A 21019-nucleotide genomic window follows, 5' to 3' on the forward strand; every position below is an offset into this window, starting at 1 on the left:
GAAATGATGCTAAAGCTGAAACTCCAGTACTTTGGCCACCTCATGCGAAGAGTTGACTCACTGGAAAAAGACTTTGATGCTGGGAGGGATTGGGGGCAGGGGGAGAAGGGGACGACAGAGGATGAGATGGCTGGATGGCATCACTGACTTGATGGACATGAGTTTGAGTGAACTCTGGGAGTTGGTGATGGACAGGGAGGCCTGGCGTGCTGCGATTCATGGGGTCGCAAAGAGTCGGACACGACTGAGCAACTGAACTGACTGAACTGAACGTATTTTCTCTAGTCATGTGTACATACACGTTCACTTGTGTCTGACTCTTTGAGACGCCAAGGACTGTAGCCCGTCAGGCTCCCCTGTCCATGGGATTTTCCAGGCAACAATACTGGAGTGGGTTGCTATCGCCTCCTCCAGGGGGTCTTCCTGACCCAAGAATCATACCCATATCTCTTGCATCTCCTGTACTGGCAGGTGATTCTTTACCACTAGCGCCACCTGAGGATCCTCTAGTAACACAGGAAATGCTAATACACAAAATTACCACTTCCCCACACAAACCTGCATTACTAATACAACATTTAAGCCAAACTAAATTCACTAAGTTGAATTCCAAAAAAAGGATACATATAGCTTGCACGGCTTCAATGGACTGTTCAAAAGTAACAGTGCCTATTCCACGACTTTTTCCGTCTTTATCCTCAAGAATGTCTGCTCGGACCACCACACCAGCCATACTAAAAACTTCCTTCAGTTTCTTCCAGCCAACTTTATAATCCAGCTAATCAAGAGAAGAGAGAGGCAAATCTCACTGTAAACATTTTTACTACATGAATGTGACATGCTTTGGGTAGAAAACAAGCATTAGAAAATGTTACAAAAATAATGTCATAAGCCTATTTTAACTACTATTTACTGAATAGTAAAGTCTTTTCTCTAAAGAAACGATTTAAGTCACCTCATTCCTTTCAAGGTAATGCTTATTTTGTGAATACTAAAAAACTTTGCTCCCCATTTAAGGTTTACCATCATCCTCCCCAATCCACTTTTTCCCTTTGCAAATGACAAAGGTTTATTACCATACACCCAGATGTAACAAGAAGGGAACATCAATATACAACCTCTGTTCATATACTTTACCCGGCACGTACTCTTACAAACACAAGCAGAACTCAGTAAACATGCCCCAACAGGACCATGGGTCAAGCCTGTGTGACTTATGACTACTGTGGTCATTAGGGGACAAAGCCCATAACCCTCCTTTAGCTCCCCCACCTCCCCACCCCCAGCTCAAATGTCAGAGCTACTGTTTTAACTCATTGACAAGACCATCTAAAGCAGTAACTCAAACTTTACGAAACAATGTGTCCATTTACTTACATTTGCTACAAATACTGTGCTTCCAAGTCTTCCAGCCTGTAATGCATGGATAATCTCATTTGGGATGTTAGGATTATTTAGGATACTGGGTGGGATATTAATCATTCCTGGGCCACCTGGTCCCATACCCATCCCACCAGTCGTAGCCATCACCTTTTGCATTGCTCTCCTGGCATGTTCACCATCAGGATCCTAAAATAAGCACAAAAGGGTTATATTTAACTGACCCAGTGACAATTAAAACCAGCTCCAACAGTTAAGTGATGTTCCTAAAATTTCAGATACTGAGAGGATGTTTAGAAACCATTTCTCAAAATCTGTAACAAGAAATTCAAATGAACTAAAACCAAATTGCCAGGCCAGGAACAATTCCAGCCAAAAGAATGAGGAAGAAAGGAAGGGTATAAAATTTAGCTCTCAATTTGAACTAAGAAAAAAACAAAAGGTAAAGGGGTGGATGAAATGATTAGCCAGAACTTCCAGGTTGAAATAAGATCTTCAAGGGCTTGGTATAATTGAATTCTCACTAATTCAATGAGGTTTTATAATTTGTGTAAACCCCATTGGTGATTTCCCAAAAGTTTGAAAACACAGCTCTAAATCACCAAGGTTATTTACTTCATCCTTCAAGAATTCAGGTATTCAACTCATGAGTAATGTGTGCAAAGGTTCATGAATCGCTGGTGTTTATTCTTGAACTCTGCTGTTTTGTGTGCCACCTTCACATGAGAGCACTCAAGTCCTACCATGCTTCCTCTCTGGCCTCTGTGTACTTACTGACCTTCCTTCAAGAGTAGGAGGTAAAAATAAGTCAAGGAAGGATTGAATTAACCAAAAACCTCCCATTTTCATTCAGGGACAGAAGACACCTGATTTGGATTAGCTACGAAAAAGGACTCAAACACATTTAACAAAAAAAGATGAGGATTCAGACTGAGTAAAACTGCAGATGTAGAATACCTTAAAAACAAACACACACACAGTAGAAAACCATGGGCTCAGTTTGAGTGGCCAAACCAAGGCAGGCTGGCCTAAGACAAACCACAGGTGTCAGGAAGGCAGCAGGCAGTGGCTCAAGACATGTTCAGCCACTATCCCAAAGTTCTTATGGGAAAGATTGCTGAAGCCTGCGACTGACCCTCCTCTTTACAAAACAACAGGATGTTCTGCTCTGTAAAATGTCACCAAGGACTATGTCTGTCTTTTCCTATCTCCAAACAGGGACAACTCGACAACTACAGATGGTATCCACAGTGTTTCATGAGCTTACTTCTTTGACTTTCAGTGGTCTTCCACTCAGACTATGCTTGTTTAGAACTTCAGCAGCTTTTTTCATGCTCTCTTCCATCTTGAATTCAACAACACTATGAAGAGTCAAAAGGAAATGAGTGAAACCAGTCCTACAGCTAAGAAGGTTCAATTGCCAATAAGTAATGAGACAATACTTACGCACATCCCTTTGGAAGAAGCCACAGACCAGTCAGAAGAGCAAGAGGGGGAAAAAAGAAAAAAAAGTAAATTTCAGTGACAGTTATAAATTAAAAGTATGATTTTTGTAACAGTTTTTAAATTAACCCTTCTAAGGGGAAGCTGACAGAGTGTCTTGCCTGGCCTTCCTTATTAAGAGCTCCGCTCCTAGCGTCTCCTCTCTTCACATTACCAGCTTTTGCACTAGTGCTGCTGAAGTTATAATGAGCAGACCTAATTCAGGTTCTCCAAGAAATCACACAAACTTTAGATCTGCTTCCCTCGGCACTCAATCAATTCCTTGTCATACTCCTCCTTAAATCCATCCCTTCCATAAATTAAGCTCATCCTTTTGATTATTCTAAGCCATTCTATTGCACGACAGAAAATAGTTAATTTTCTCTTTAAACGAGGCCAATTTTAAACGTTCACATTTTATTATTTGTTTTACAATTTACTGGCACAAAGGCAACTTTTCAGAATCTTTGGTTCACACAACTTTCAAATTCAGCAAACAACCAAAAGTAACATTTTCTAGACAAGAACACACGTTTTACATTAATATACCACCGCTAAAATTCCATGCATAATTCACACACAGCCAATTCCTCTGTTAACAAAGAGACAATGCTGCTCTTGGTCCCCAGTTATCCAAATTGGGCATCCAAAAAGAATACCAAGAAGCTCATTGGCCAGCCATTTGGAAAAGCGGGACTCCAGTTGGCAAATCCCCTCCCACCCCACTCGGATGTTTGGCAAACCAAACATAGCTACTGTAACATGAGCACTCACTGCCTTCCTGATTTCATTCGATTCCACGCCACCATACAGTTACATTTTTCATGTAGTAAATCCACAGAAGAAATTCTCTCAGACACTTACCCTTGACTTTCCTTCAGCGTCCATTAAGAGCTCCACGTATGTTACCTCACCAACTACAAATCAGTTTCCAGACGACACATAAACCAAGGGAGAAAAGCCAAGAAAACAATGGGAATTTAGAACAATCATCAGCAACCTTGTATGGAGCCTCTGCCTTATAAGAAAGCCCAGAAACACTCCATGTTCTCTAAACCGCCACACTAGGCATTACAGGTGTGCAGTAAAAGTAGGTGAAAGTTGTTAACAATATGTCCTTGATTTTCCTCCCACCTCAAACAAGCTATTTCCCTGTCTGAAATGCTCGTTCATGACTACAGGCAATCCAAATCTACAGGAAAGAAGTCTGCATGATTCACTTTTGGGAAGAAGGAAGGAAAACACTTTTACACATACACTGACTGCTGAAAGCAGGTAAACAGCACACTAAATGCAATGCCACTGAATGAGCTCAACTGTTCACTACAAAGATGTGTACATGTATATGCTCAAAAGGCGCACACACAGCGTGGCTGGCTACAGGAGTGTGCAACCTGTCCAATCGCATCGGGCTCTGCTGAGGGCCATGCACATAGTTAACGCTCTGCTGCTGTCTTGAAATGCTCAGTAGTTTTTAAATAAGGGGCCCGGTGCTTTCATGTTGCACTGGGCCCCACAAATTCTGTGGCTGATTTCTGCACACAGCACTAGGCTTCATAACTATCACAAGCAGGATGTATAACTTATTCATCACAAAACCAGAGCAGCATCTGCATTCTTTTCAATGAATTAAGCCAGGCTTTATTCTCACTGCTCTCTCAACCTTCTCACTACAGGACACAGATAAATGCAGACTTAGAGCTCAGTTGGCACCTCAAGAGCTACAAAGACTCACTCAGAAGGCTAGTCGACACAAAAGGGGAAAAAAACAAACATTTCCAAAGAACCCACAGATTTTCCTCCAGGTTTGGATTGCCAATTCATGACCACCACAACCAGATGTTAGAACCCACCAAGACAACCACCAAAATGGCTGCTGAACTTGAAGATGGCACAAACACACCAAAAAAGCCTAGAAATTTTAGTGTTAACTTGGAGGAAATAACAACTAAGCAGACTCTCCAAAGTCAAGAAAGGGCTTTTGTTTCAAGAAATATTTTTTTCATTTTCAGGATTATTCTTTATGATGATAAAGCCTCCTCTCACTCAGTTTTCAATTTGGTTTAGCAGTACAAAAATAAATCTCTTAATGGCCCCAAGTCTTGCCTAGCCTATTCCTTTGTTCAAAGGATATTAAAATTATAAGGATTTTTAAATTAATATACCACAAAAAGACTTAAGTGCAAAGTAAGATTAATTTTTTTTAATTTGAAGAGCATACTTATTAGTAATATATTTGCATGGCAGTGGACAGGAAGAAGGTCAAGGATTCAAAGTTTAAATCTATAGCCTCACCGCCTTTGTCCTTTCCTGAAATATTACAGACTACACCAGCACTTTGCACAAAACAGGAAGGAAAATCGGTGCAAAGAAAAGAAATTAGGATTATTTCTAAAGAAAAAATTAGGAGGAACTGGTTTAGTTTAACTTTTGGAGTATGCACAACTGAAAAATGATCACAGCCAAGGAATAAATAGTCATACAAATTGGCTTTCTGTCATCCTTACAAAAGTAAAGAAAGTCCAAAAATGCTGTGGTCATTCTTGAGGCCATGTTAAAAGCCATTTATTTCAATAGCAGCAGCCATTTGAGGACCAACAGCCCTTGACTCCACGTTGATGAAAATGTCAAGTTGTATCAAGACAGTGAAAGAGACCCCATCCCAAGTTAACCTCCTAGAGCTGAGACTACTACCTAATAACCTTAAAAATAAATTTAAAAATCACAGTATCTAACTCTGACAGCTGTAACCATGTTGTCAGAATTCAAATACTGTTGCATTTTTAGAAGTTTCTAGTTTGTGCCTATAAAGACACTGATTTATCAAAAAGTTGTCACTGCAACCCAGAAACCAAGCAAGTCTAAACCAAACCTTTTTCCATGATCATAACCATTTTAACCAAAAGCCAGGTTTAGAAATTAGGACTTTGTCTACTTAACATTCTAGAGACAGCACGAATCCAACTTCAATCCTCTCTACCAATAACTCTGCTTAAAGGGTTCTCTCTTCCCCAAAAGGTACAGCTGCTTATTAAAAATTATATTTAAAAGACCTCCATCCTCAGTTTAGCTATAGGTCAGGCAAGTCTTGCGGTTCTACCATGAGTAGCACTGTTTCCATAATAACCACGTTCCTCATAAATCCATAATTTTCTGATCTCTACCCTGAGAGACCACATGAATTCAGAGGTGTAAGCAAACCACGGTTAGACAATCTGCAACAGTTACCAATTCATACTTCTCTACAGGAAGATGGTAACAAAACCTTTAAAAAGGTCACCTCTCCTTTAGTTTTACATTATTAAAGCAAAGGCCTGTTAAGTACAGTCAGTGCAACTATTAACACTTTGAAGGCAAAATGTGTCAACTATTCATAGTCTAGTCACATTCAATGAAATGAAGTTTAAAAGAACAAATCAACCCAAGCACAGAAGTTAAGGCTGTGAGGCAGAGTTAACAAACTGGCAGTTTCAAGTCTCGTAGAGATAGAATCTGCAGGTATTAATGGAAAATACTGCTGCTCCTCTTGTTCATGATCATGGATGGAATCCATGGAATCCCAAGAGTAGATAGACTGCTAAATTCTACTGCAGCTTTAAACATCAAAGTTTCTGAATGAAAAAACGAAGTCTTTGAAAAATTGAATGCCAAATGTTATTACCTACCTTTATTTTAAAATGCTCCAAGAACTCACTGTTAACCAACATTTAGGTGGATTATTCAAAATATTACCTCAAGAATAAAACATGATGAGGATAAGAAAATGAGCAACTCCCAAAGAACTCAGGTAGTCCCTTGGAGCTACTCTGCTCTAACACTCCTGCGCATCTTTGTATCAAAGTACAGGGGCTAAAGCTTCACTGAAGAAAACTCGTAAGTGAAAGGAATAAAGGGGGTGGGGGAAGAGCTCAAAACCATGTTATCAAACATTGTCACTCAGCCAATGCTCAGGGAGCCACTCTAATGGAGGGGTGCACGGGGAAAAATGCGTATTTTAACTTGGAAAGCATGTTTCTTTGCTATACAGCTAACTTGACACATAACAAAAAACATTATCCGATACAATGAATATTCAATTCATGGACAAGTTAGAAAAAATGATTAAGCACATTCTTGCTGCTAATTCCACACCGCAGAACACTGCCTCTCTAACTTGACCGAAACCCAACAAGACAGGCAGGCTGTACTGTTAAGGTTCGATCCACGTACCCACAAATATGAATGCTGCAGCAGCAACAGACCTTTCCAAAACGCAGGCTGAATATCCAACAGAGGAAATCATAAAGGAGTCACAGACTTGGTATTTTTACCAAGGGATTTTTACTTAAATTGAAAATAAAGTTCTGCTCTGCAGACTCACAATGTAGATTATCATTGAGAGCCAACAGACTTACTATTGGACTATACTTGCCCTCTGGGCCTCAGTTTTCTGTCAGCTGGAATTTGAAATTTACTTAAAGTGACGCATTCAATAAAAACAGAAGGATTAAGTGCTTAAGAAATCCTTGCTTACACAAGTTAAACTGACTGCTGCTACCCTTGAGATTGACTGAGAGTAAGCTGTACCGCTGGCCTTCTGTCTTCCTCACACTGCGCTCCAGCTCAGTCCTGCCAGGGTGCAGCGGCCCCACCTCCAGGCTGCTGGAGAACAGCTCAACTATGAGCTTTCCTTGGGCACACAGGACTTCTCTAAAACGGTGCATAACACCCTTCAAGTTTACAATTCCCAAAATCAATCAATCACCCTTTGCTCACAGAAGTCTTAATTTTTCACCCAGACCTTACAGTCAAACACTCTTGAGATGTTCGTGTCTACCAGTATTTGTCAAGTGATGAAAACCAGGCAGTTGTGAGACTGTTCAGTCACTTGCAAACCTAGTCTGGCAGTCTCCAATTCAAATTTATCTTACATTGGATTTCAGTTTTTGTTTCAATCCACTCTTCAGTGTTCATGGAGTCATATGTTCCACATAATATCTCCATTAAAAATAAGCATGATCACAGGGACAAAGGAAAACACGAGGAGCCAAACAGACTGGGTAGGGACTTTTACTTAAATTGAAAATAAAGTTCTGCTCCTAGATACACAATGTAGATCTTCTTGAGCCAACAAAAAACCTCTCTGCGCCTTCAGGACATTCAGAGCAGGAACAGGGAAGCTCAAGGAAGGGTGAGTTCAGTTCTGTGGGCTGTTTAATCCATCTCTCCCTGAATGGTTTATGATGCAAGAGGGGGCAGCGGAAGCAGCCTGGCACAGAAGGAAACAAAGCTCTCATACCTCTTCTCTTTAAAACCAGCAATGCTGACTGCATGACACTGCCACCAAACAAGCTTTGTGATCCCATCCAGGGGAAAAGGCACCAGCGGCCTGTTCACATAAGACATGCATTACTAACAGGTGCTCCGAGAATACTATTAAAAGCTAACAGAGAAGATACACCTGGTGTCCAAGGAGCAGGAATTAGGGAGGAGTACATGATGAGAAGGCTGTTAAAAGCTAACAAACAGAGAAGATATACCTGGTGTCCAAGGAGCAGGAATTAGGGAGGGGTACATGATGAGAAGGCTGTTAAAAGCTAACAGAGAAGATATACCTGGTGTCCAAGGAGCAGGAATTAGGGAGGGGTACATGATGCATGATCATCCTTAGAAAAAAGCTCCTGTCTTGCCATCTCAAAGCTACTGAGTTCTGAGATGCAGCTATTACATATTATAGGTAGTGCTGCAATGACAGAGCACTTTTCACATCTCTAAGCCGAGGACAACTAATTCTAGCCATCTCACTAGTTTTCTGAAAACAACAGGGGTATGATTTCATCAGGAACAGACCTTAAAATATAGACTGATAAAGAGTGGTTGGATCACAACAGCCCATTATTGTGGTTTGCCCACTTCAGAGACTGTCCTGAGAATAATACTTTTAGACTGTAAGAGCCTCTATCCCCAACTTTTTTCTCCCCTGTGCAATAACAAGTCTTCTAAAACCTTAAAACATTGCGACAGATTTTAAGAATATATTTCAGATTTCAAGTAATCATTGAAACATATTTTTGTTTACCAAGACATGAATTAAAAGTTTTAAAAACCTCAAAATGAAAATAAGAACATTTGTACTTACATAAACAGTAATTTTCTTTTGACTTCACATACTGAATATAAGATTTACCATGAAAAGATTACCTTTCTCTTATGAATCCCTTTATCCACAATCCAATACTGCTAAAACTTAATTAAACAGAAAGGTAATTAATTTAACCTGTACAGGGGAGCGCTAAACAAGAACATTTTAAGGTTTATTAAAAATAACTGATTTACTGCACACCTGTAATTCTAAATTACACCACCAAAAATACACTGAAAGGGCTGAGCCAGGGCATTCATAGCAGTATGCCAGGGGAATATGAGAACCAGTTTGGAAGTATCCGAATAAACCACCAGGCTGGCTCCACACTTAATACAGTGCAAATAGGAAGTTGAGGTGAACTGCTTCTACATCCAGAAACGTCATGGCTGCTGCTGCTGCTACCAGCTTTAAGGCTCCCAAAACTGAATTACTGAATGGTAAAGCAGTAAAAATGTCACCTACTTTATCCATCATGTCCCAAAACTGGTTCACACACTCCTAAAAATGGAAAATAATTTGGCCTGCAATCTCTTACAAAGTTCTAACAATTGCATTTTCAAAGCCACATTCCTGGTTCTTGGAACTACTATACCTTATTATCAATGGATGTATCCATTCAGCGGTTCAACCAAATCGCGAGAACACAAATTTGGAGGTTATTCCAAAAACTAATTCGAATGAGACCCAACTGTGCTGTACAGAAATTCTAAGCTTTATTGAAGCAGCAGTCCCAAAAACCAAGAACACTGCATCTGGGATGCCTCGTGACACGCCCTTCAGACAAAAAGAAACTTCACTCGTGCCCTAGGAGCACTGGCAGGAATGATTTGGCTGATCAAGGCAGGAAAACAAACCTCACACCAGAACGTTTTTCCATCCATGTTACCTGGAGAAATACTACATGGGAGCAGCCTACATGACTGTACAGAGAGGTTCACAGTGCCTAATGCTTCTGGCATGTTGTGGTTGAATTAAATGATGGGACCATGATGGCAGTGGGCCGTTCATAATTTCAAAACCCAATGCTGGGAGCACCAGTACACATACCAAAATGGCCTATCCAAGTGGCATCTGTCTGTCACTGAGATGTTAATCATTTGACAAATCAAGCTCAAATCTCTTTACATTATGAATGCTCCAGAAAAACCAGTACCTTTCAGTCCTTCAAAAAGACTCCGGTTAAGAATTATTTGATTCTAGGTTTCCCATGGGGTAAGAGTGAGGGGAGACCTCCAGGCCTTTAGACAAATGGTTCTCTATCAAGTTTCATCTAAACCAGGGCTGAGCAATCTCTTTAGCCCTGTGTGCCACCAGCAGGGCCCAGAATCAGGAAAAGACGACAAACGCAGCAGAACAAGAGTGTGACGAGGAGGAGGACACACACGGTGTGCACAGGAGGCAGAGACAGAGGACACGGGGGCAGCCAACCGCCCAGGGCCTCCTGGTGGCAGCAGGGCTTCCGTTCCTTCCTCTGCCTCAACCAGACTCTGGACACCAGGGTTGGGACTGGTGGGTGCCTGAAGGCACCAAATTACACAGCGGATGCTTTACTTTCAGCTACCCAACTGCCGATCGAATCTGTGTTTTCCTCCCCAGGGCATGGATTTATAATTTAGAATCTGAGCAGCACACGTTCCAGCCACCAAATTTTGATCCCAGGAAGACATCCGCAAAATTTAGACAAAGTACTACCTTCCCGCCAGAATTTTAAAACAAAAAGGGAAAAGAAAAAAATTTCTCCCACCTAATAGGAAGAATTCAAAAAGTTTCCTTAATTCCCTAACAAAGAGGCTCCCCTCAAGTTTAATCGAAGCCCTGTTAACCATACTAAGCCAGTGAAATCATTCATAGGCCAAGGGATCATACAAATGCCCCCATCTGACACACAAGTGCATGACCACAAAAAAAAGGAAAAAAGGTAGGGTGGATGGGGACGGGGCTTAGCTCTCAAGCCTGGAGAGAACACATGCTCTACTCAGAACAGCTTCCACTGACAAAAAATAACCAAGGAATTAGGCACAGAGAAGATGACACACCAACCTTCTGACCCTACTCAACCACCAGTACCATTACCTTTTTCTTTAACCAGGTCTTTAAGTGACTGCCATTTCACATCAAAAGGTATGTTTGTAATGAAGGCTCTGTATCTTTTAGTTGGATTGGCATATGGCTCAAAGCGATTGCCTCCTCTTTTTATGTTTTTCTCCTTCCTCTTCTCATTCTGAGCAGGTCGTTCTCCTTCACTGAATTCAAAAGAGGAGAAAAAAACATTCACAAGTTAGCACAACCCAAAAGACAATATTTGATTTTCCAGGCAAATTATCCTGATTATCTCAGGCAAAGTTACATATAACACAAGAATATTGAGTCACTCAAACTGAAGTGGTCCATAGAGCAGAAAACTGCAGTAGTACACTCCTGAAAATCCACCTATCAAAAAAACCATTTCCAAGACAAATGTGCTTTCCTAGGGCTTCACACACTCCTGTGGGGCTCTAACATATGTGGGGGGTGCGGAGGCCATCTCCCTACCTGAGGTGCTTTAATTCTAAGACAGTAACAGGAAAACAGAAGGGAAGATTTATAAGACTTCATGGAACCCCAAAGAGGTGGTACACGTAGGCCCAACAAACTTCAGCCCTACAAATAAGTAATTTTCATTGTGGGGGCAAAAAAAATTTTTTAAGTGGAAACGTAAAATGGTGCAGTTACTACAAAACAGTTTGGCAATTACTCAAAAAGTTAAAACATAATTACCACAGGACCGAGCAATTCCACTCCTAGGCAGTTATTATTCACAGTAGCAAAAGGTGAAAACAACCCAAGCATACACCAAAAGATGAACGGAATAAACAAAATGTGGTAGATCCAGGCAATGAAATATTACTCAGTCATTAAAAAAAAAAAAAAGGAATGAAGTGCTGATACATGTTGCAAAAGAGATGAACTTTGAAAACATTATGCTAAGTGAAATAAGTCAGGCATAGAGAAAAAAAGGAGAGGTAAAGTTACCCAGGACTGGGGAGAGATGGGAATGGTGAGTTACTGTTTAATGGCTACAGAGTTTGTTTGGGATGATTAAAAAAAAAAAAGTTCTGGAAATGGTGAGTGAATAGGTACAACACTGTACCTAATGCCATTAAATTGTACATATAATCATTTTAAGATGGTGAAATTTACATACATCTTACCACAATTTTTTTTTAAGTTTTTTTAAAGGGAAAGAAACCTTTCTCTACTCAACTCCATTACTTTGAGGCTAGGGAAACTGAAGTCAAGCAACTCTGGTAGGTAAAAAGCAGGCTAACAATTCTTTAGTAGAGAAGGGTGGATTTTTTTTTTTTTTTTTTTTTGCGTGGACTTTCCTGCAATACTCTCTACCTTTGTGTGTTAGGTGCTTCCACGGAGTAGCATTTCTAAACCCTACAGGTACAAATGTGGCTTAGAGTGAGCAGGAAAAAGGTTCACAAAAAATGCAGGCTCCCAAAGGACAGAACCAGACAGGCTGGAAGCCCGGGCCAAAGCCCAGGAACTGGCCAGAGTGTGTGCACAGCCAGGGCAAGGCTGGGCCGGCTGAGCAAGACTGCTCCCTGAGCCCCCGTGATCACAGGCGGACACCAGTGAGAGCTGACCAGGAACAAGTAGGGAGCCAGCAGCCACAGAAGTCCTCTTGTGCATCAAGTCCAGCACTGTCTGCTTCCCAAGCCCTCTGCTTTTCTACCAGTGAGAACTGAGGGACTCCCACAACTACAGATTCCAGCAGAGACTTTGTGATCCATGACAAAAAGGCAAAGAAAACAAAAAAATCAAGACTATGGTATTGATGATTTACAAGACCACCTTTTTTAAAGTAAGAGTTGATCTTTATTCTAGGATATGTCTTCCCTGCAGTGGGGAATGGCAGCTGGAGGACTTTCTTTCAGTGTACCTGGAAAAATTAAAGTTAGCAACTTATTTTAGTCCCCAAGGTATTTTTTTAAAAACTGGTCCCTCACAGCCAAATACAAGTGTGCCAAATGTTAAGGAAAGCAACTTCCTCCATGATCTGATTGATACCAATATCAACATGCAATCAACAGACCTCCTTCACAAGGGCTGGCAGATGACAGAAAGGGATAGGGTCACACAATCCCTGGATTCCTAGAAATCTTTACTCTGTCTACCCAGGCTCATGACAGACTCTCCTTAGGCTGACTGCACACCATAAACACAGTCCACCTGTCTACTCCACAGGAAAGCCCAGCACCAGGGCTGCCAAACAGCACGCGTCCATGCGTCTTACCCTCAGCAGATGAGAAGGACAAGTATTACAATTAATAAAATGGAGATCAATTTTCATTTCATGGGCCTAACTACAGAGGGTCTATGGGTAGAAAAACATTGTAACAGAATTGGCTTCTTTTGAAGCCGAAATATTCCATCAGCAACATTAAAAAACATTATTCTGACACAGGGTCCATGACACAGTTACAGTTTCAGCCTGTGTTTTAACAGACTGCTCAACTCACCTTATAAATTACAAAATGTATAAATAACTCATTACAAGACAAAGGTTAACAAAGTGTCTAGGCCAAATTCTGCCGTGCAGCATTACTGCTAAGAATAAACTGCCCAATCTAACCACAGAAGATGGGGATTTGGTTTGGGGTTAATCCACACCACAGGGCTCGCCATCCAGAAGGCAGCTCATGTGGGTTATGCCCAAAGTATGCCCACAGCACCACTATACCCAAATCCTTCTCCAGCTAATCATTTCCTCTCTCTGAGAAGTTTCCTCCTAAGTAAAACAGGTGAACTATCTCATCACTTGCAGTTTCTTAAAAAATTGACCTTTTCATAAATCTAATAATCATTATCAACTCTATTCTTTACAGAATAGTAGAGAACCATCCTCAAAAAAACCTCACATGACACATATTCAAGTACAGATGATATAACTGAACAAAATCCCATTTTTAAAAAATGTTCAATTTTCTCATTTATCTTCTAGACAGAATTAGGGGAATATTCTTCTAGGCCTAAAATACATGTAACACAACTGTAAACACCTTTTAGAAATACATTTTTACAGGTAGATTATCATTTAGCTACACTGACGAAAAACTGTTTTATCCTAAATACCCCAAATTTATGAGATTATAAATTCAAAATGTTAAAATACACCTACCATGTTATGCACAACTAGATACCCAGAAGAAAATTAACATATCCATGCAAAAACTTATACCTGAATGCTCGTAACAACATTATTTATTCCAGTTTCCCAAAAACTGGAAATCTAAATGTCTACCTACAAACAGGCAGAGATCAAGCTTCCCTGGTGGCTCACTATATAAAAAATGTGCCTGCAATGTAGGAGATCCAGGTCAAACCCTGGGTTGGGAGGATACCCTAAAGGGAACTGCTACCCACTCCAGTATTGTTGTCTGGGAAATCCCATGGACAGATGAGCCTGGCAGGCTGTACAGTCCATGGGGTCACAAGAGTTGAACACCACTTAGCAACTAAATTCACCACTAACAGGTGAATGAATCAACAAACTGTATTCATACACTGAAATACTATTCAACAGTAAGTAATGAATTACACACAACATGGATGAACCTCAAAATAATTACACTCAAAGATACCAGACAGAAGAAGCGTACATATAGTATGACTTCACCATGTAAAACTGTGTGAGAAAATGTAATCTGGCAAACTAATTTACAGCAGGTTCTCTCAGCCTCAACAGTATGAACATTTTGGGCCAGAAAATTCTTTTGTTGTTTGAGCCTGCCCTATGTGCTGCAGGATCCCTGATCTCTTCCCAAGGGAGGCCAGAAGCAGCCCCATTCCTCAGATCTGAAGATGAAGATAAGGGGGAAAAAAAAATCCCCAAGACACTTTCAAATGTCTCCTGAAGGGAAAGAAATCTCCCAATGAGAAGCACTGATACATACTGATGTGGAGAACAAACTAATAGTTGCCTGGAGGTGGGGGAAAGGAGGACTCAGGATTACCAAGGGGCAGCAAAAACTTCTACAGGTTATAACTGTATTATTTTCATTCAGTGATGATATCAAATCACACACTTCCAACCTGTGCAGTTTGTTGTGCCAATTACACATTTCTTAAAGTTTCTGCTGATTTCTCAAATTCCAAATCTTACTCCAACATAACTTGACCTGTAACTGCTATATAAAGCTAACAAATTTGCAATCTTTCAAAGAAACTGAAGCTACCTAAACCAGCTAAATAAATGTCTTACCGATAGTCTCCTTGCTAACTTGCTTCCAATTGTCAATAAACACCCTATTTGATTCTGGTACCCAATTATCTATCTGAAGTTCTAAATAGACCCAGTATGTTAAAAACTTTTCCTGACAGTCTATAACCTAATTCCTAATACATCGATAAAGATAAGTCCAAAATACCTTAAGAAGCTTCTGAGTCAGTCAAGTAAGATTAATTATGATTAATATGGTTTTGGAACTGTTTTCCTGATTATACTCTTTGAAGACTGGTAACTTACCATGTCACTGCTCCACCGTACTAGAATTATACTTTACATAAAGATCACAACTAAAAAAAAACAAAATACTGAGTGCCTAGTCCACAAAGAGCTGCTACATTCACTAAGTAAAACAGTAAATCCCTACCCTCTCTTACGCTTCCACAGCATTCCCATGTATAATGCTCTCATAACTCCTGGAGTTTTTCAATCAGGAGTGTAGTTTGAAACAGCAACTACAATATCTTGAAATCCTCACCACATCTCTTGAGGGAAAAGACCCCCCTCAACCTCCATATTCCCTTCAGAACTATCCCTTATATAGAATGAGTCTTCACAAAAATCCTTTCAATCCTGAACTCCACTAATGTATTGAACATGTAGAGAGCACCATTCTAGCTCCAGGTCTACCACTTAACTACCCACGTGAGTCCAGTTCTTTACCTCTATGGGTCTTTACCAGCAAAACCAGCATAACCTGTATCCACACAGCTCACAGGGGTGTTGTGAGAATCAACAAGCAGCCTAACAAAAAGCAGCTTGATAAATGTTCAGCGCAGTTATCTAAGAGGGTAGTACCACATGTGACTAAGAGGTAGGGTCATCAAAGTCTGAACCCCAATGTTACCAGCTCTTTGCCAGGCCTCAGTTCCTTAATCTGCAAAAGGAGGTTACTATCCACACTCACAAGTTTAAAGGAGAAGCTGGCACACTAACTGTGACGATGACGTATTTTTGTACCAAAAACTTTCTGGAGAATGATTCACTCCTTGCATTCTACCACTGCACATACTGATTAGACTTTAAGCCCACTGGGGCCGTGGCTAAGGAAACCTAAACACTGTACTTGCTGTTTAGCGCCGTGTTTGACTTTGTGTAGTCTCTGACTCTTTGTGACCCCAAGGACTGACTCTTTGTGACCCCAAGGACTGTAGCCCACCAGTCTCCTCTGTCCAGGGGATTTCCTAGGCAAGAATACTGGAGTGGGTTGCTGTTTCCTTCCCTAGGGATCTTCTCGACCCAGAGATCGAACTCCTGTCTCCTGTATTGCAGGCAGATTCTTTACCACTGAACCACCAGGGAAACCTCCACTGTACTCATCACAGACTACCAAAACGGTAATTCAAATTTAACCTCACTGCAAAACACGGTAATGGAGGAGTCTATCTGAGAAATCCCAAATGAAACAAGCAACCTAATCTTTGCAGACTAGTATCCCCCAGCCTAGCCTTGAATAAAATCAAAAAAGCAAAGAGCTAGCAGCATGCATTCCAACAATCCAGAGCCCCATTCTAATCCTGAGCTCACCATCAAATATGTCTCAAGATTATCAAGCATACAAGCACTTCTTAAAGTGCAGCAAACACTCAAGTTACCGCAAAAAGCACAAAGAATCTGGTTAAAAATTAAAAAAGAAAAAAAAAAAACACTTAAAACGTCTGTTTACTGAGAGGTTTGCTGTGGAAACAGCAAAAGCCTTGAAGTCAAGATGGCCTCCCCCAGATTCTTAGCGTCAATTTCTTTAACCTGAATTTTCTCAATTGAAAAAAAAAAAACCTTTTCTTGACTGTAAAACAGTCTTAACACTAACCTTGCATCCCCAGAAATTTACACTAAATACAAATTTTTATTTTTAAAATAGCCCATCTCTCACCTTTCAGATTCGGCCACAGGTTAATCTGGAAGTGGAGTAGGTTAAGTCACTGATTTTAAATGTATAGTGTAACCTCTATTTTTAAACAATAAAAAAAAAAAAAACCCCTAAGCCTATGTGTCCCTCTAAAATGAACATTTTTACCCCCAATACACTCTAACTCTGAATCTTGACTGTCCTTAGATGGAATGCATTTCTCATCAATATAAAAAAAAAAAAAAAAAAAACAGTCGGCTTACAGCTGGGAGAGAAAAGGAATTGCAAAACGGGCTGTGCTTTTCATGGTCCTCATGAAGCTTGCTGTCTCAGTGCCTTTTCAGCTTTCAGCACACTCCACTCCTGGTGGAGACAAAGGTGAGAAGAATCCAGTCTCACTTATTTCCCATCCCGCAAAAGTGGCTCAGCTGGTAAAGAAACCATTTGCAATGCGGGAAACCTGGGTTTGAAAGATCCCCTGGAGAAGGGAAAGGCTCCCCACTCCAGTATTCTGGCCTAGAGAATTTCATGGACTGTATGGGGTGGCCAAGAGTCGGACACGACTGAGCGACTTTCACAAAATCACAAAAAAGCTCTCAAGATAAAAATCTGAACTCCCTAGTCTGGAATTCACTGCCCACCAGCTGGCCTTCAGTGCTCCAGCAGTTTCAGTTCTTTATAAAGAAAGTAAAAGGAAAATGAAGTTCTTTATAAATATATATCAAACATGTCAAAATCTTTGAAAACTCCTCTCTGCTTCTCTCCAATGATCACCTTTCATCCTCCTCCTCCTAGGGGAACACCTGGTCGCCCCCAACAGCCTAGGATTGAGGGAGGGGAGTTCCTCCAAGCTCCCCACCCGTTAACTCCTTTTACTTATATCAACTTTACTACAAAAATATCCATTGGTCCCTCCCTATGAGCAGGAAGACTGTTTTCTAAAGAGCTCTGCTTTAAAGGCTTCCCGAGGCAAAACACACACACACACACAAAAACACCCAAAATACAAACTTTTCCAATGGCCCTACAAAATAAATCTAAGTGTTCCTAACTGCCTAAAATATTCTCTATTTCAAGAGTCTCAGACTGAGGTTCTCCCAACAAAGACTTTTTTAAATTTCTGAAACCTTCAGATTCTTTCTGAAGGCCCTGTTTTATGTTTGTCAAATGAATCAGTCACAAAATGACTATTTGGAAATGGACTGTGGAAAATGGGAAATTTGGAAAATGTACCCCAGATGCTATAATCTGTAACTAATAACTTCTCACCTAGCACGATTCTAGCAGCACTCCATCCTGCGATAACTGCTTTGAAAGAAAAAAAAAAAAGGACATAAATGTATATCTTAAAGGCCTCCAAACATGGTCCTCAAATATCCTACCAGGCTCCCTTAAACAAGTTATTTAAAAAAGTCTAAATGAACACGTCCCTTTCCAGAGTTTTCAATAACAAAAGAGTTGGGAATACTTCTAGGATGCCTTTCTCTCGATTTCCAAGGACCAGTAACCACGGTATTCGGCTCCTCCCCACCTCAGGAGAGAGAGTTTTTAACAATATAGCTAGTATTTAGTGAGTGTTCATAAGCAAACTACTCTTAACTACACTCACTTTTAATCCCCATGAACTCTAATTATACACATTAAAAATTGGTGGGAAGGTAAATCCATAGGAGACAGAACGCATAGCACAGGTATCCAGGAGAGGTGAATGGTTAAGTTAACTGCTTAATGGCTACAGTTTCTATTTAGAGTGAGGAAAAAGTTTTCAGCGTGGATATTCGTGATGCTGCACAAAACCGCGAATGCACTCGATGCCACGGAATCATCCACCTAAAAATGGCTGAAACTGTAAATTTCACCAGGTTTTAAAAAAAATGTATGTGGGAAATCAAAAGTGTGCCCAAGCCTTCCCCTCACCTCCCCCTACAGTTGGCGGGCGAAGGCAAAACGTCTTTCCGCACCTCTCAGCCGACTGTAATCAGAATGAGTGGGGTTCACCAGAAACATAAGACGATGCTTTAACGCTTTAAGAAAACTTTCAAAACCGAGGACCTGAGACAGAGCCCCCAATAGGACTCGAAAGGGTGGCCGAGTTTGGATATAGGTGAACCCGCCTAATGATGCAAAATCTTCCCCTAGAACACGGAAAATGTTTCCCTTTTTCTTCCTTTCCTCTTACACTTTGTTTCTACAGATGAACACTGAGCAGCAGATCCGATCGCTCCACATACACCTACCGCGCACCTGGGGAGGAGCTGAGGGACTAACTCCAGGTCGGAGCTTGGGGCAAGGGGCAGTTCCGATCGAGGCACTTCCCGCGGGGCCGGGAGGGGGGAGGGGAACCGCGCGCTCCGGGGCGGAAGGGGGAGGGGGAGTCCGACCGTCCTCGCGGTCCTTCCCGATACCTACCCGCCTCCGCTACCGTTTACCGGGACCGACCGCGCGCGAGGTCCTGCGTGCGCACTTCCTCCCCTATCCCCCACTTAACGGATCGGGAAACTGAGACCCCGGACGACGGCGAAGAGACGGGAAGCCACGCGCCCAACCAAGGTCACCCGACAGGCCAGCAGGTCGCGGACTCCGGGTCTCGTCGGCTCTGGGCCCGCGCGCCATTATCCTTGCGCGCAGAGGCCCGGCCTAAGGCCTCAGCGTCGGACCCGGTCTGGAGAGACCAGAGGAGCTGAGACCCGATGCCTGGGAGAGAGCGGTCCTACAGGCGCTCACAGGGCCGCCCGGCTTCACCCCTCACAGCCTGGGCCGCCTCCACCCTCGGCAGACTCTGAAGGGAAAGAAAGCCCAGCTGAGGCCGCGCCGGGAGGAGGCCCCAACAGATCTAACGGAGCCGCCGCCAGCCACCGCGAAAGCGCCCAGCCTGGGACAAGGAGCCGTAAAATACTCACCCTTTCGGGCCCGGAGCTCCGTTGCCGCTTGGCACGCCAGGCGCGCCGCTCTCCTCCTCCATTTTGGGCTCCGTCGCCGCCACCTCGGCCGCCGCTTCGACCCCTGCCGCCATTTTCTCCGCGTCTGGGCTTTGTGTGAGCGAGAGGGCTGCGCGGCGCTGCGCCTGCGTGCCCACGTGACTCGGGGCGACCAGTAACGCCTGCGCGCGCCGCGGCGGCCTCCGGTCTCCTTCCCTCTCGGCCCGGGCCACGCCCCTGCTCCGGGCCACGCCCCCGCCGCGCGCACGCACGCACCGTCAGCTGTTATTAATTCATTCTTACAACAAACTTGTTTCGCTCCTACTGGATACAGTATCCTCTCTCCAGGTGTAATTGTTGTTATTATGGCTCAGTCCTGTCCGATTCTTTGCGACTCCATGAACTGCAGCATGCCAGACTTCCCTGCCCTTCATTTTATCCCGGAGTCTGCTCAAACTCACGTGAGTGGGTGATCCCATCCAACCATCTCATCCTCTGCCAGATCTAATGAGGGAGGCATCTCTCCACCCGCCACACCTGGACCTCGTCACTCCCAGCTTTCTGTAATCCGAGCTGGGGTAGAATGACAGCTAAAGTTCTGTTTCCTAGGCTATAAGGAGTTAGCCAGGCCAGGGTAGGACACTGAAGGGCCAAGCAGTAGGACAAATGTGCAAAATGTTAACAATGTCTCGTTAAGAAATTATCTCATCCTACACCAGGAATACCTGGGCTCAATCCGGCCTGAGAACTCAGTGCAGAGCCCATGGCCCAAATCTCTCTCACTAAACAGCCATCAACTAATAACAGGATGTCTAGCTGGAGACTTCCTTTGTGCTTATGAATGTTTGTTAAGTGAGTGCACAAGCAAGAAGCCAAACCTGTTGATAGAAATCACATGATGAAAGAAACGATTGGACTCCTTCCTGCCTGACCCTGGGTCCTTCTGCTCTGAGAGCTTGGCCCTGTCCTCAGATGGGTTTTCAGGGTTGATA

The 21019-nt window shown here is 42.3% G+C and overlaps 1 protein-coding gene across 18 annotated transcripts in view; it reads right to left on the reverse strand.

The window, feature by feature from the left end:
* HNRNPM (heterogeneous nuclear ribonucleoprotein M) overlaps nucleotides 1-20199 on the reverse strand; it is a 40179-nt gene extending 19980 nt beyond the window's left edge. For 3 of the 18 annotated variants that reach the window (XM_027547505.1, XM_027547502.1, XM_027547501.1), the window contains exons 1-7: nucleotides 20010-20152; nucleotides 11060-11229; nucleotides 3727-3779; nucleotides 2827-2834; nucleotides 2648-2741; nucleotides 1378-1569; nucleotides 625-778 (exon numbers count right to left, since the gene is read on the reverse strand). In XM_027547505.1, the coding sequence (XP_027403306.1) occupies nucleotides 625-778; nucleotides 1378-1569; nucleotides 2648-2741; nucleotides 2827-2834; nucleotides 3727-3779; nucleotides 11060-11229; nucleotides 20010-20122 (784 nt within the window). In that variant the 5' untranslated portion in view covers nucleotides 20123-20152. Of the gene's footprint in view, nucleotides 1-624; nucleotides 779-1377; nucleotides 1570-2647; nucleotides 2742-2826; nucleotides 2835-3726; nucleotides 3780-11059; nucleotides 11230-20009 lie in introns of all 18 variants that reach the window. The other 15 variants (XM_027547519.1, XM_027547504.1, XM_027547511.1 and 12 more) reach the window with 13 other exon arrangements.
* Between the last annotated feature and the right edge of the window lie 820 nt (nucleotides 20200-21019).

This window comes from Bos indicus x Bos taurus, chromosome 7 (genome assembly GCF_003369695.1).
Source record: "Bos indicus x Bos taurus breed Angus x Brahman F1 hybrid chromosome 7, Bos_hybrid_MaternalHap_v2.0, whole genome shotgun sequence".
Lineage (NCBI taxonomy): Eukaryota > Metazoa > Chordata > Mammalia > Artiodactyla > Bovidae > Bos > Bos indicus x Bos taurus.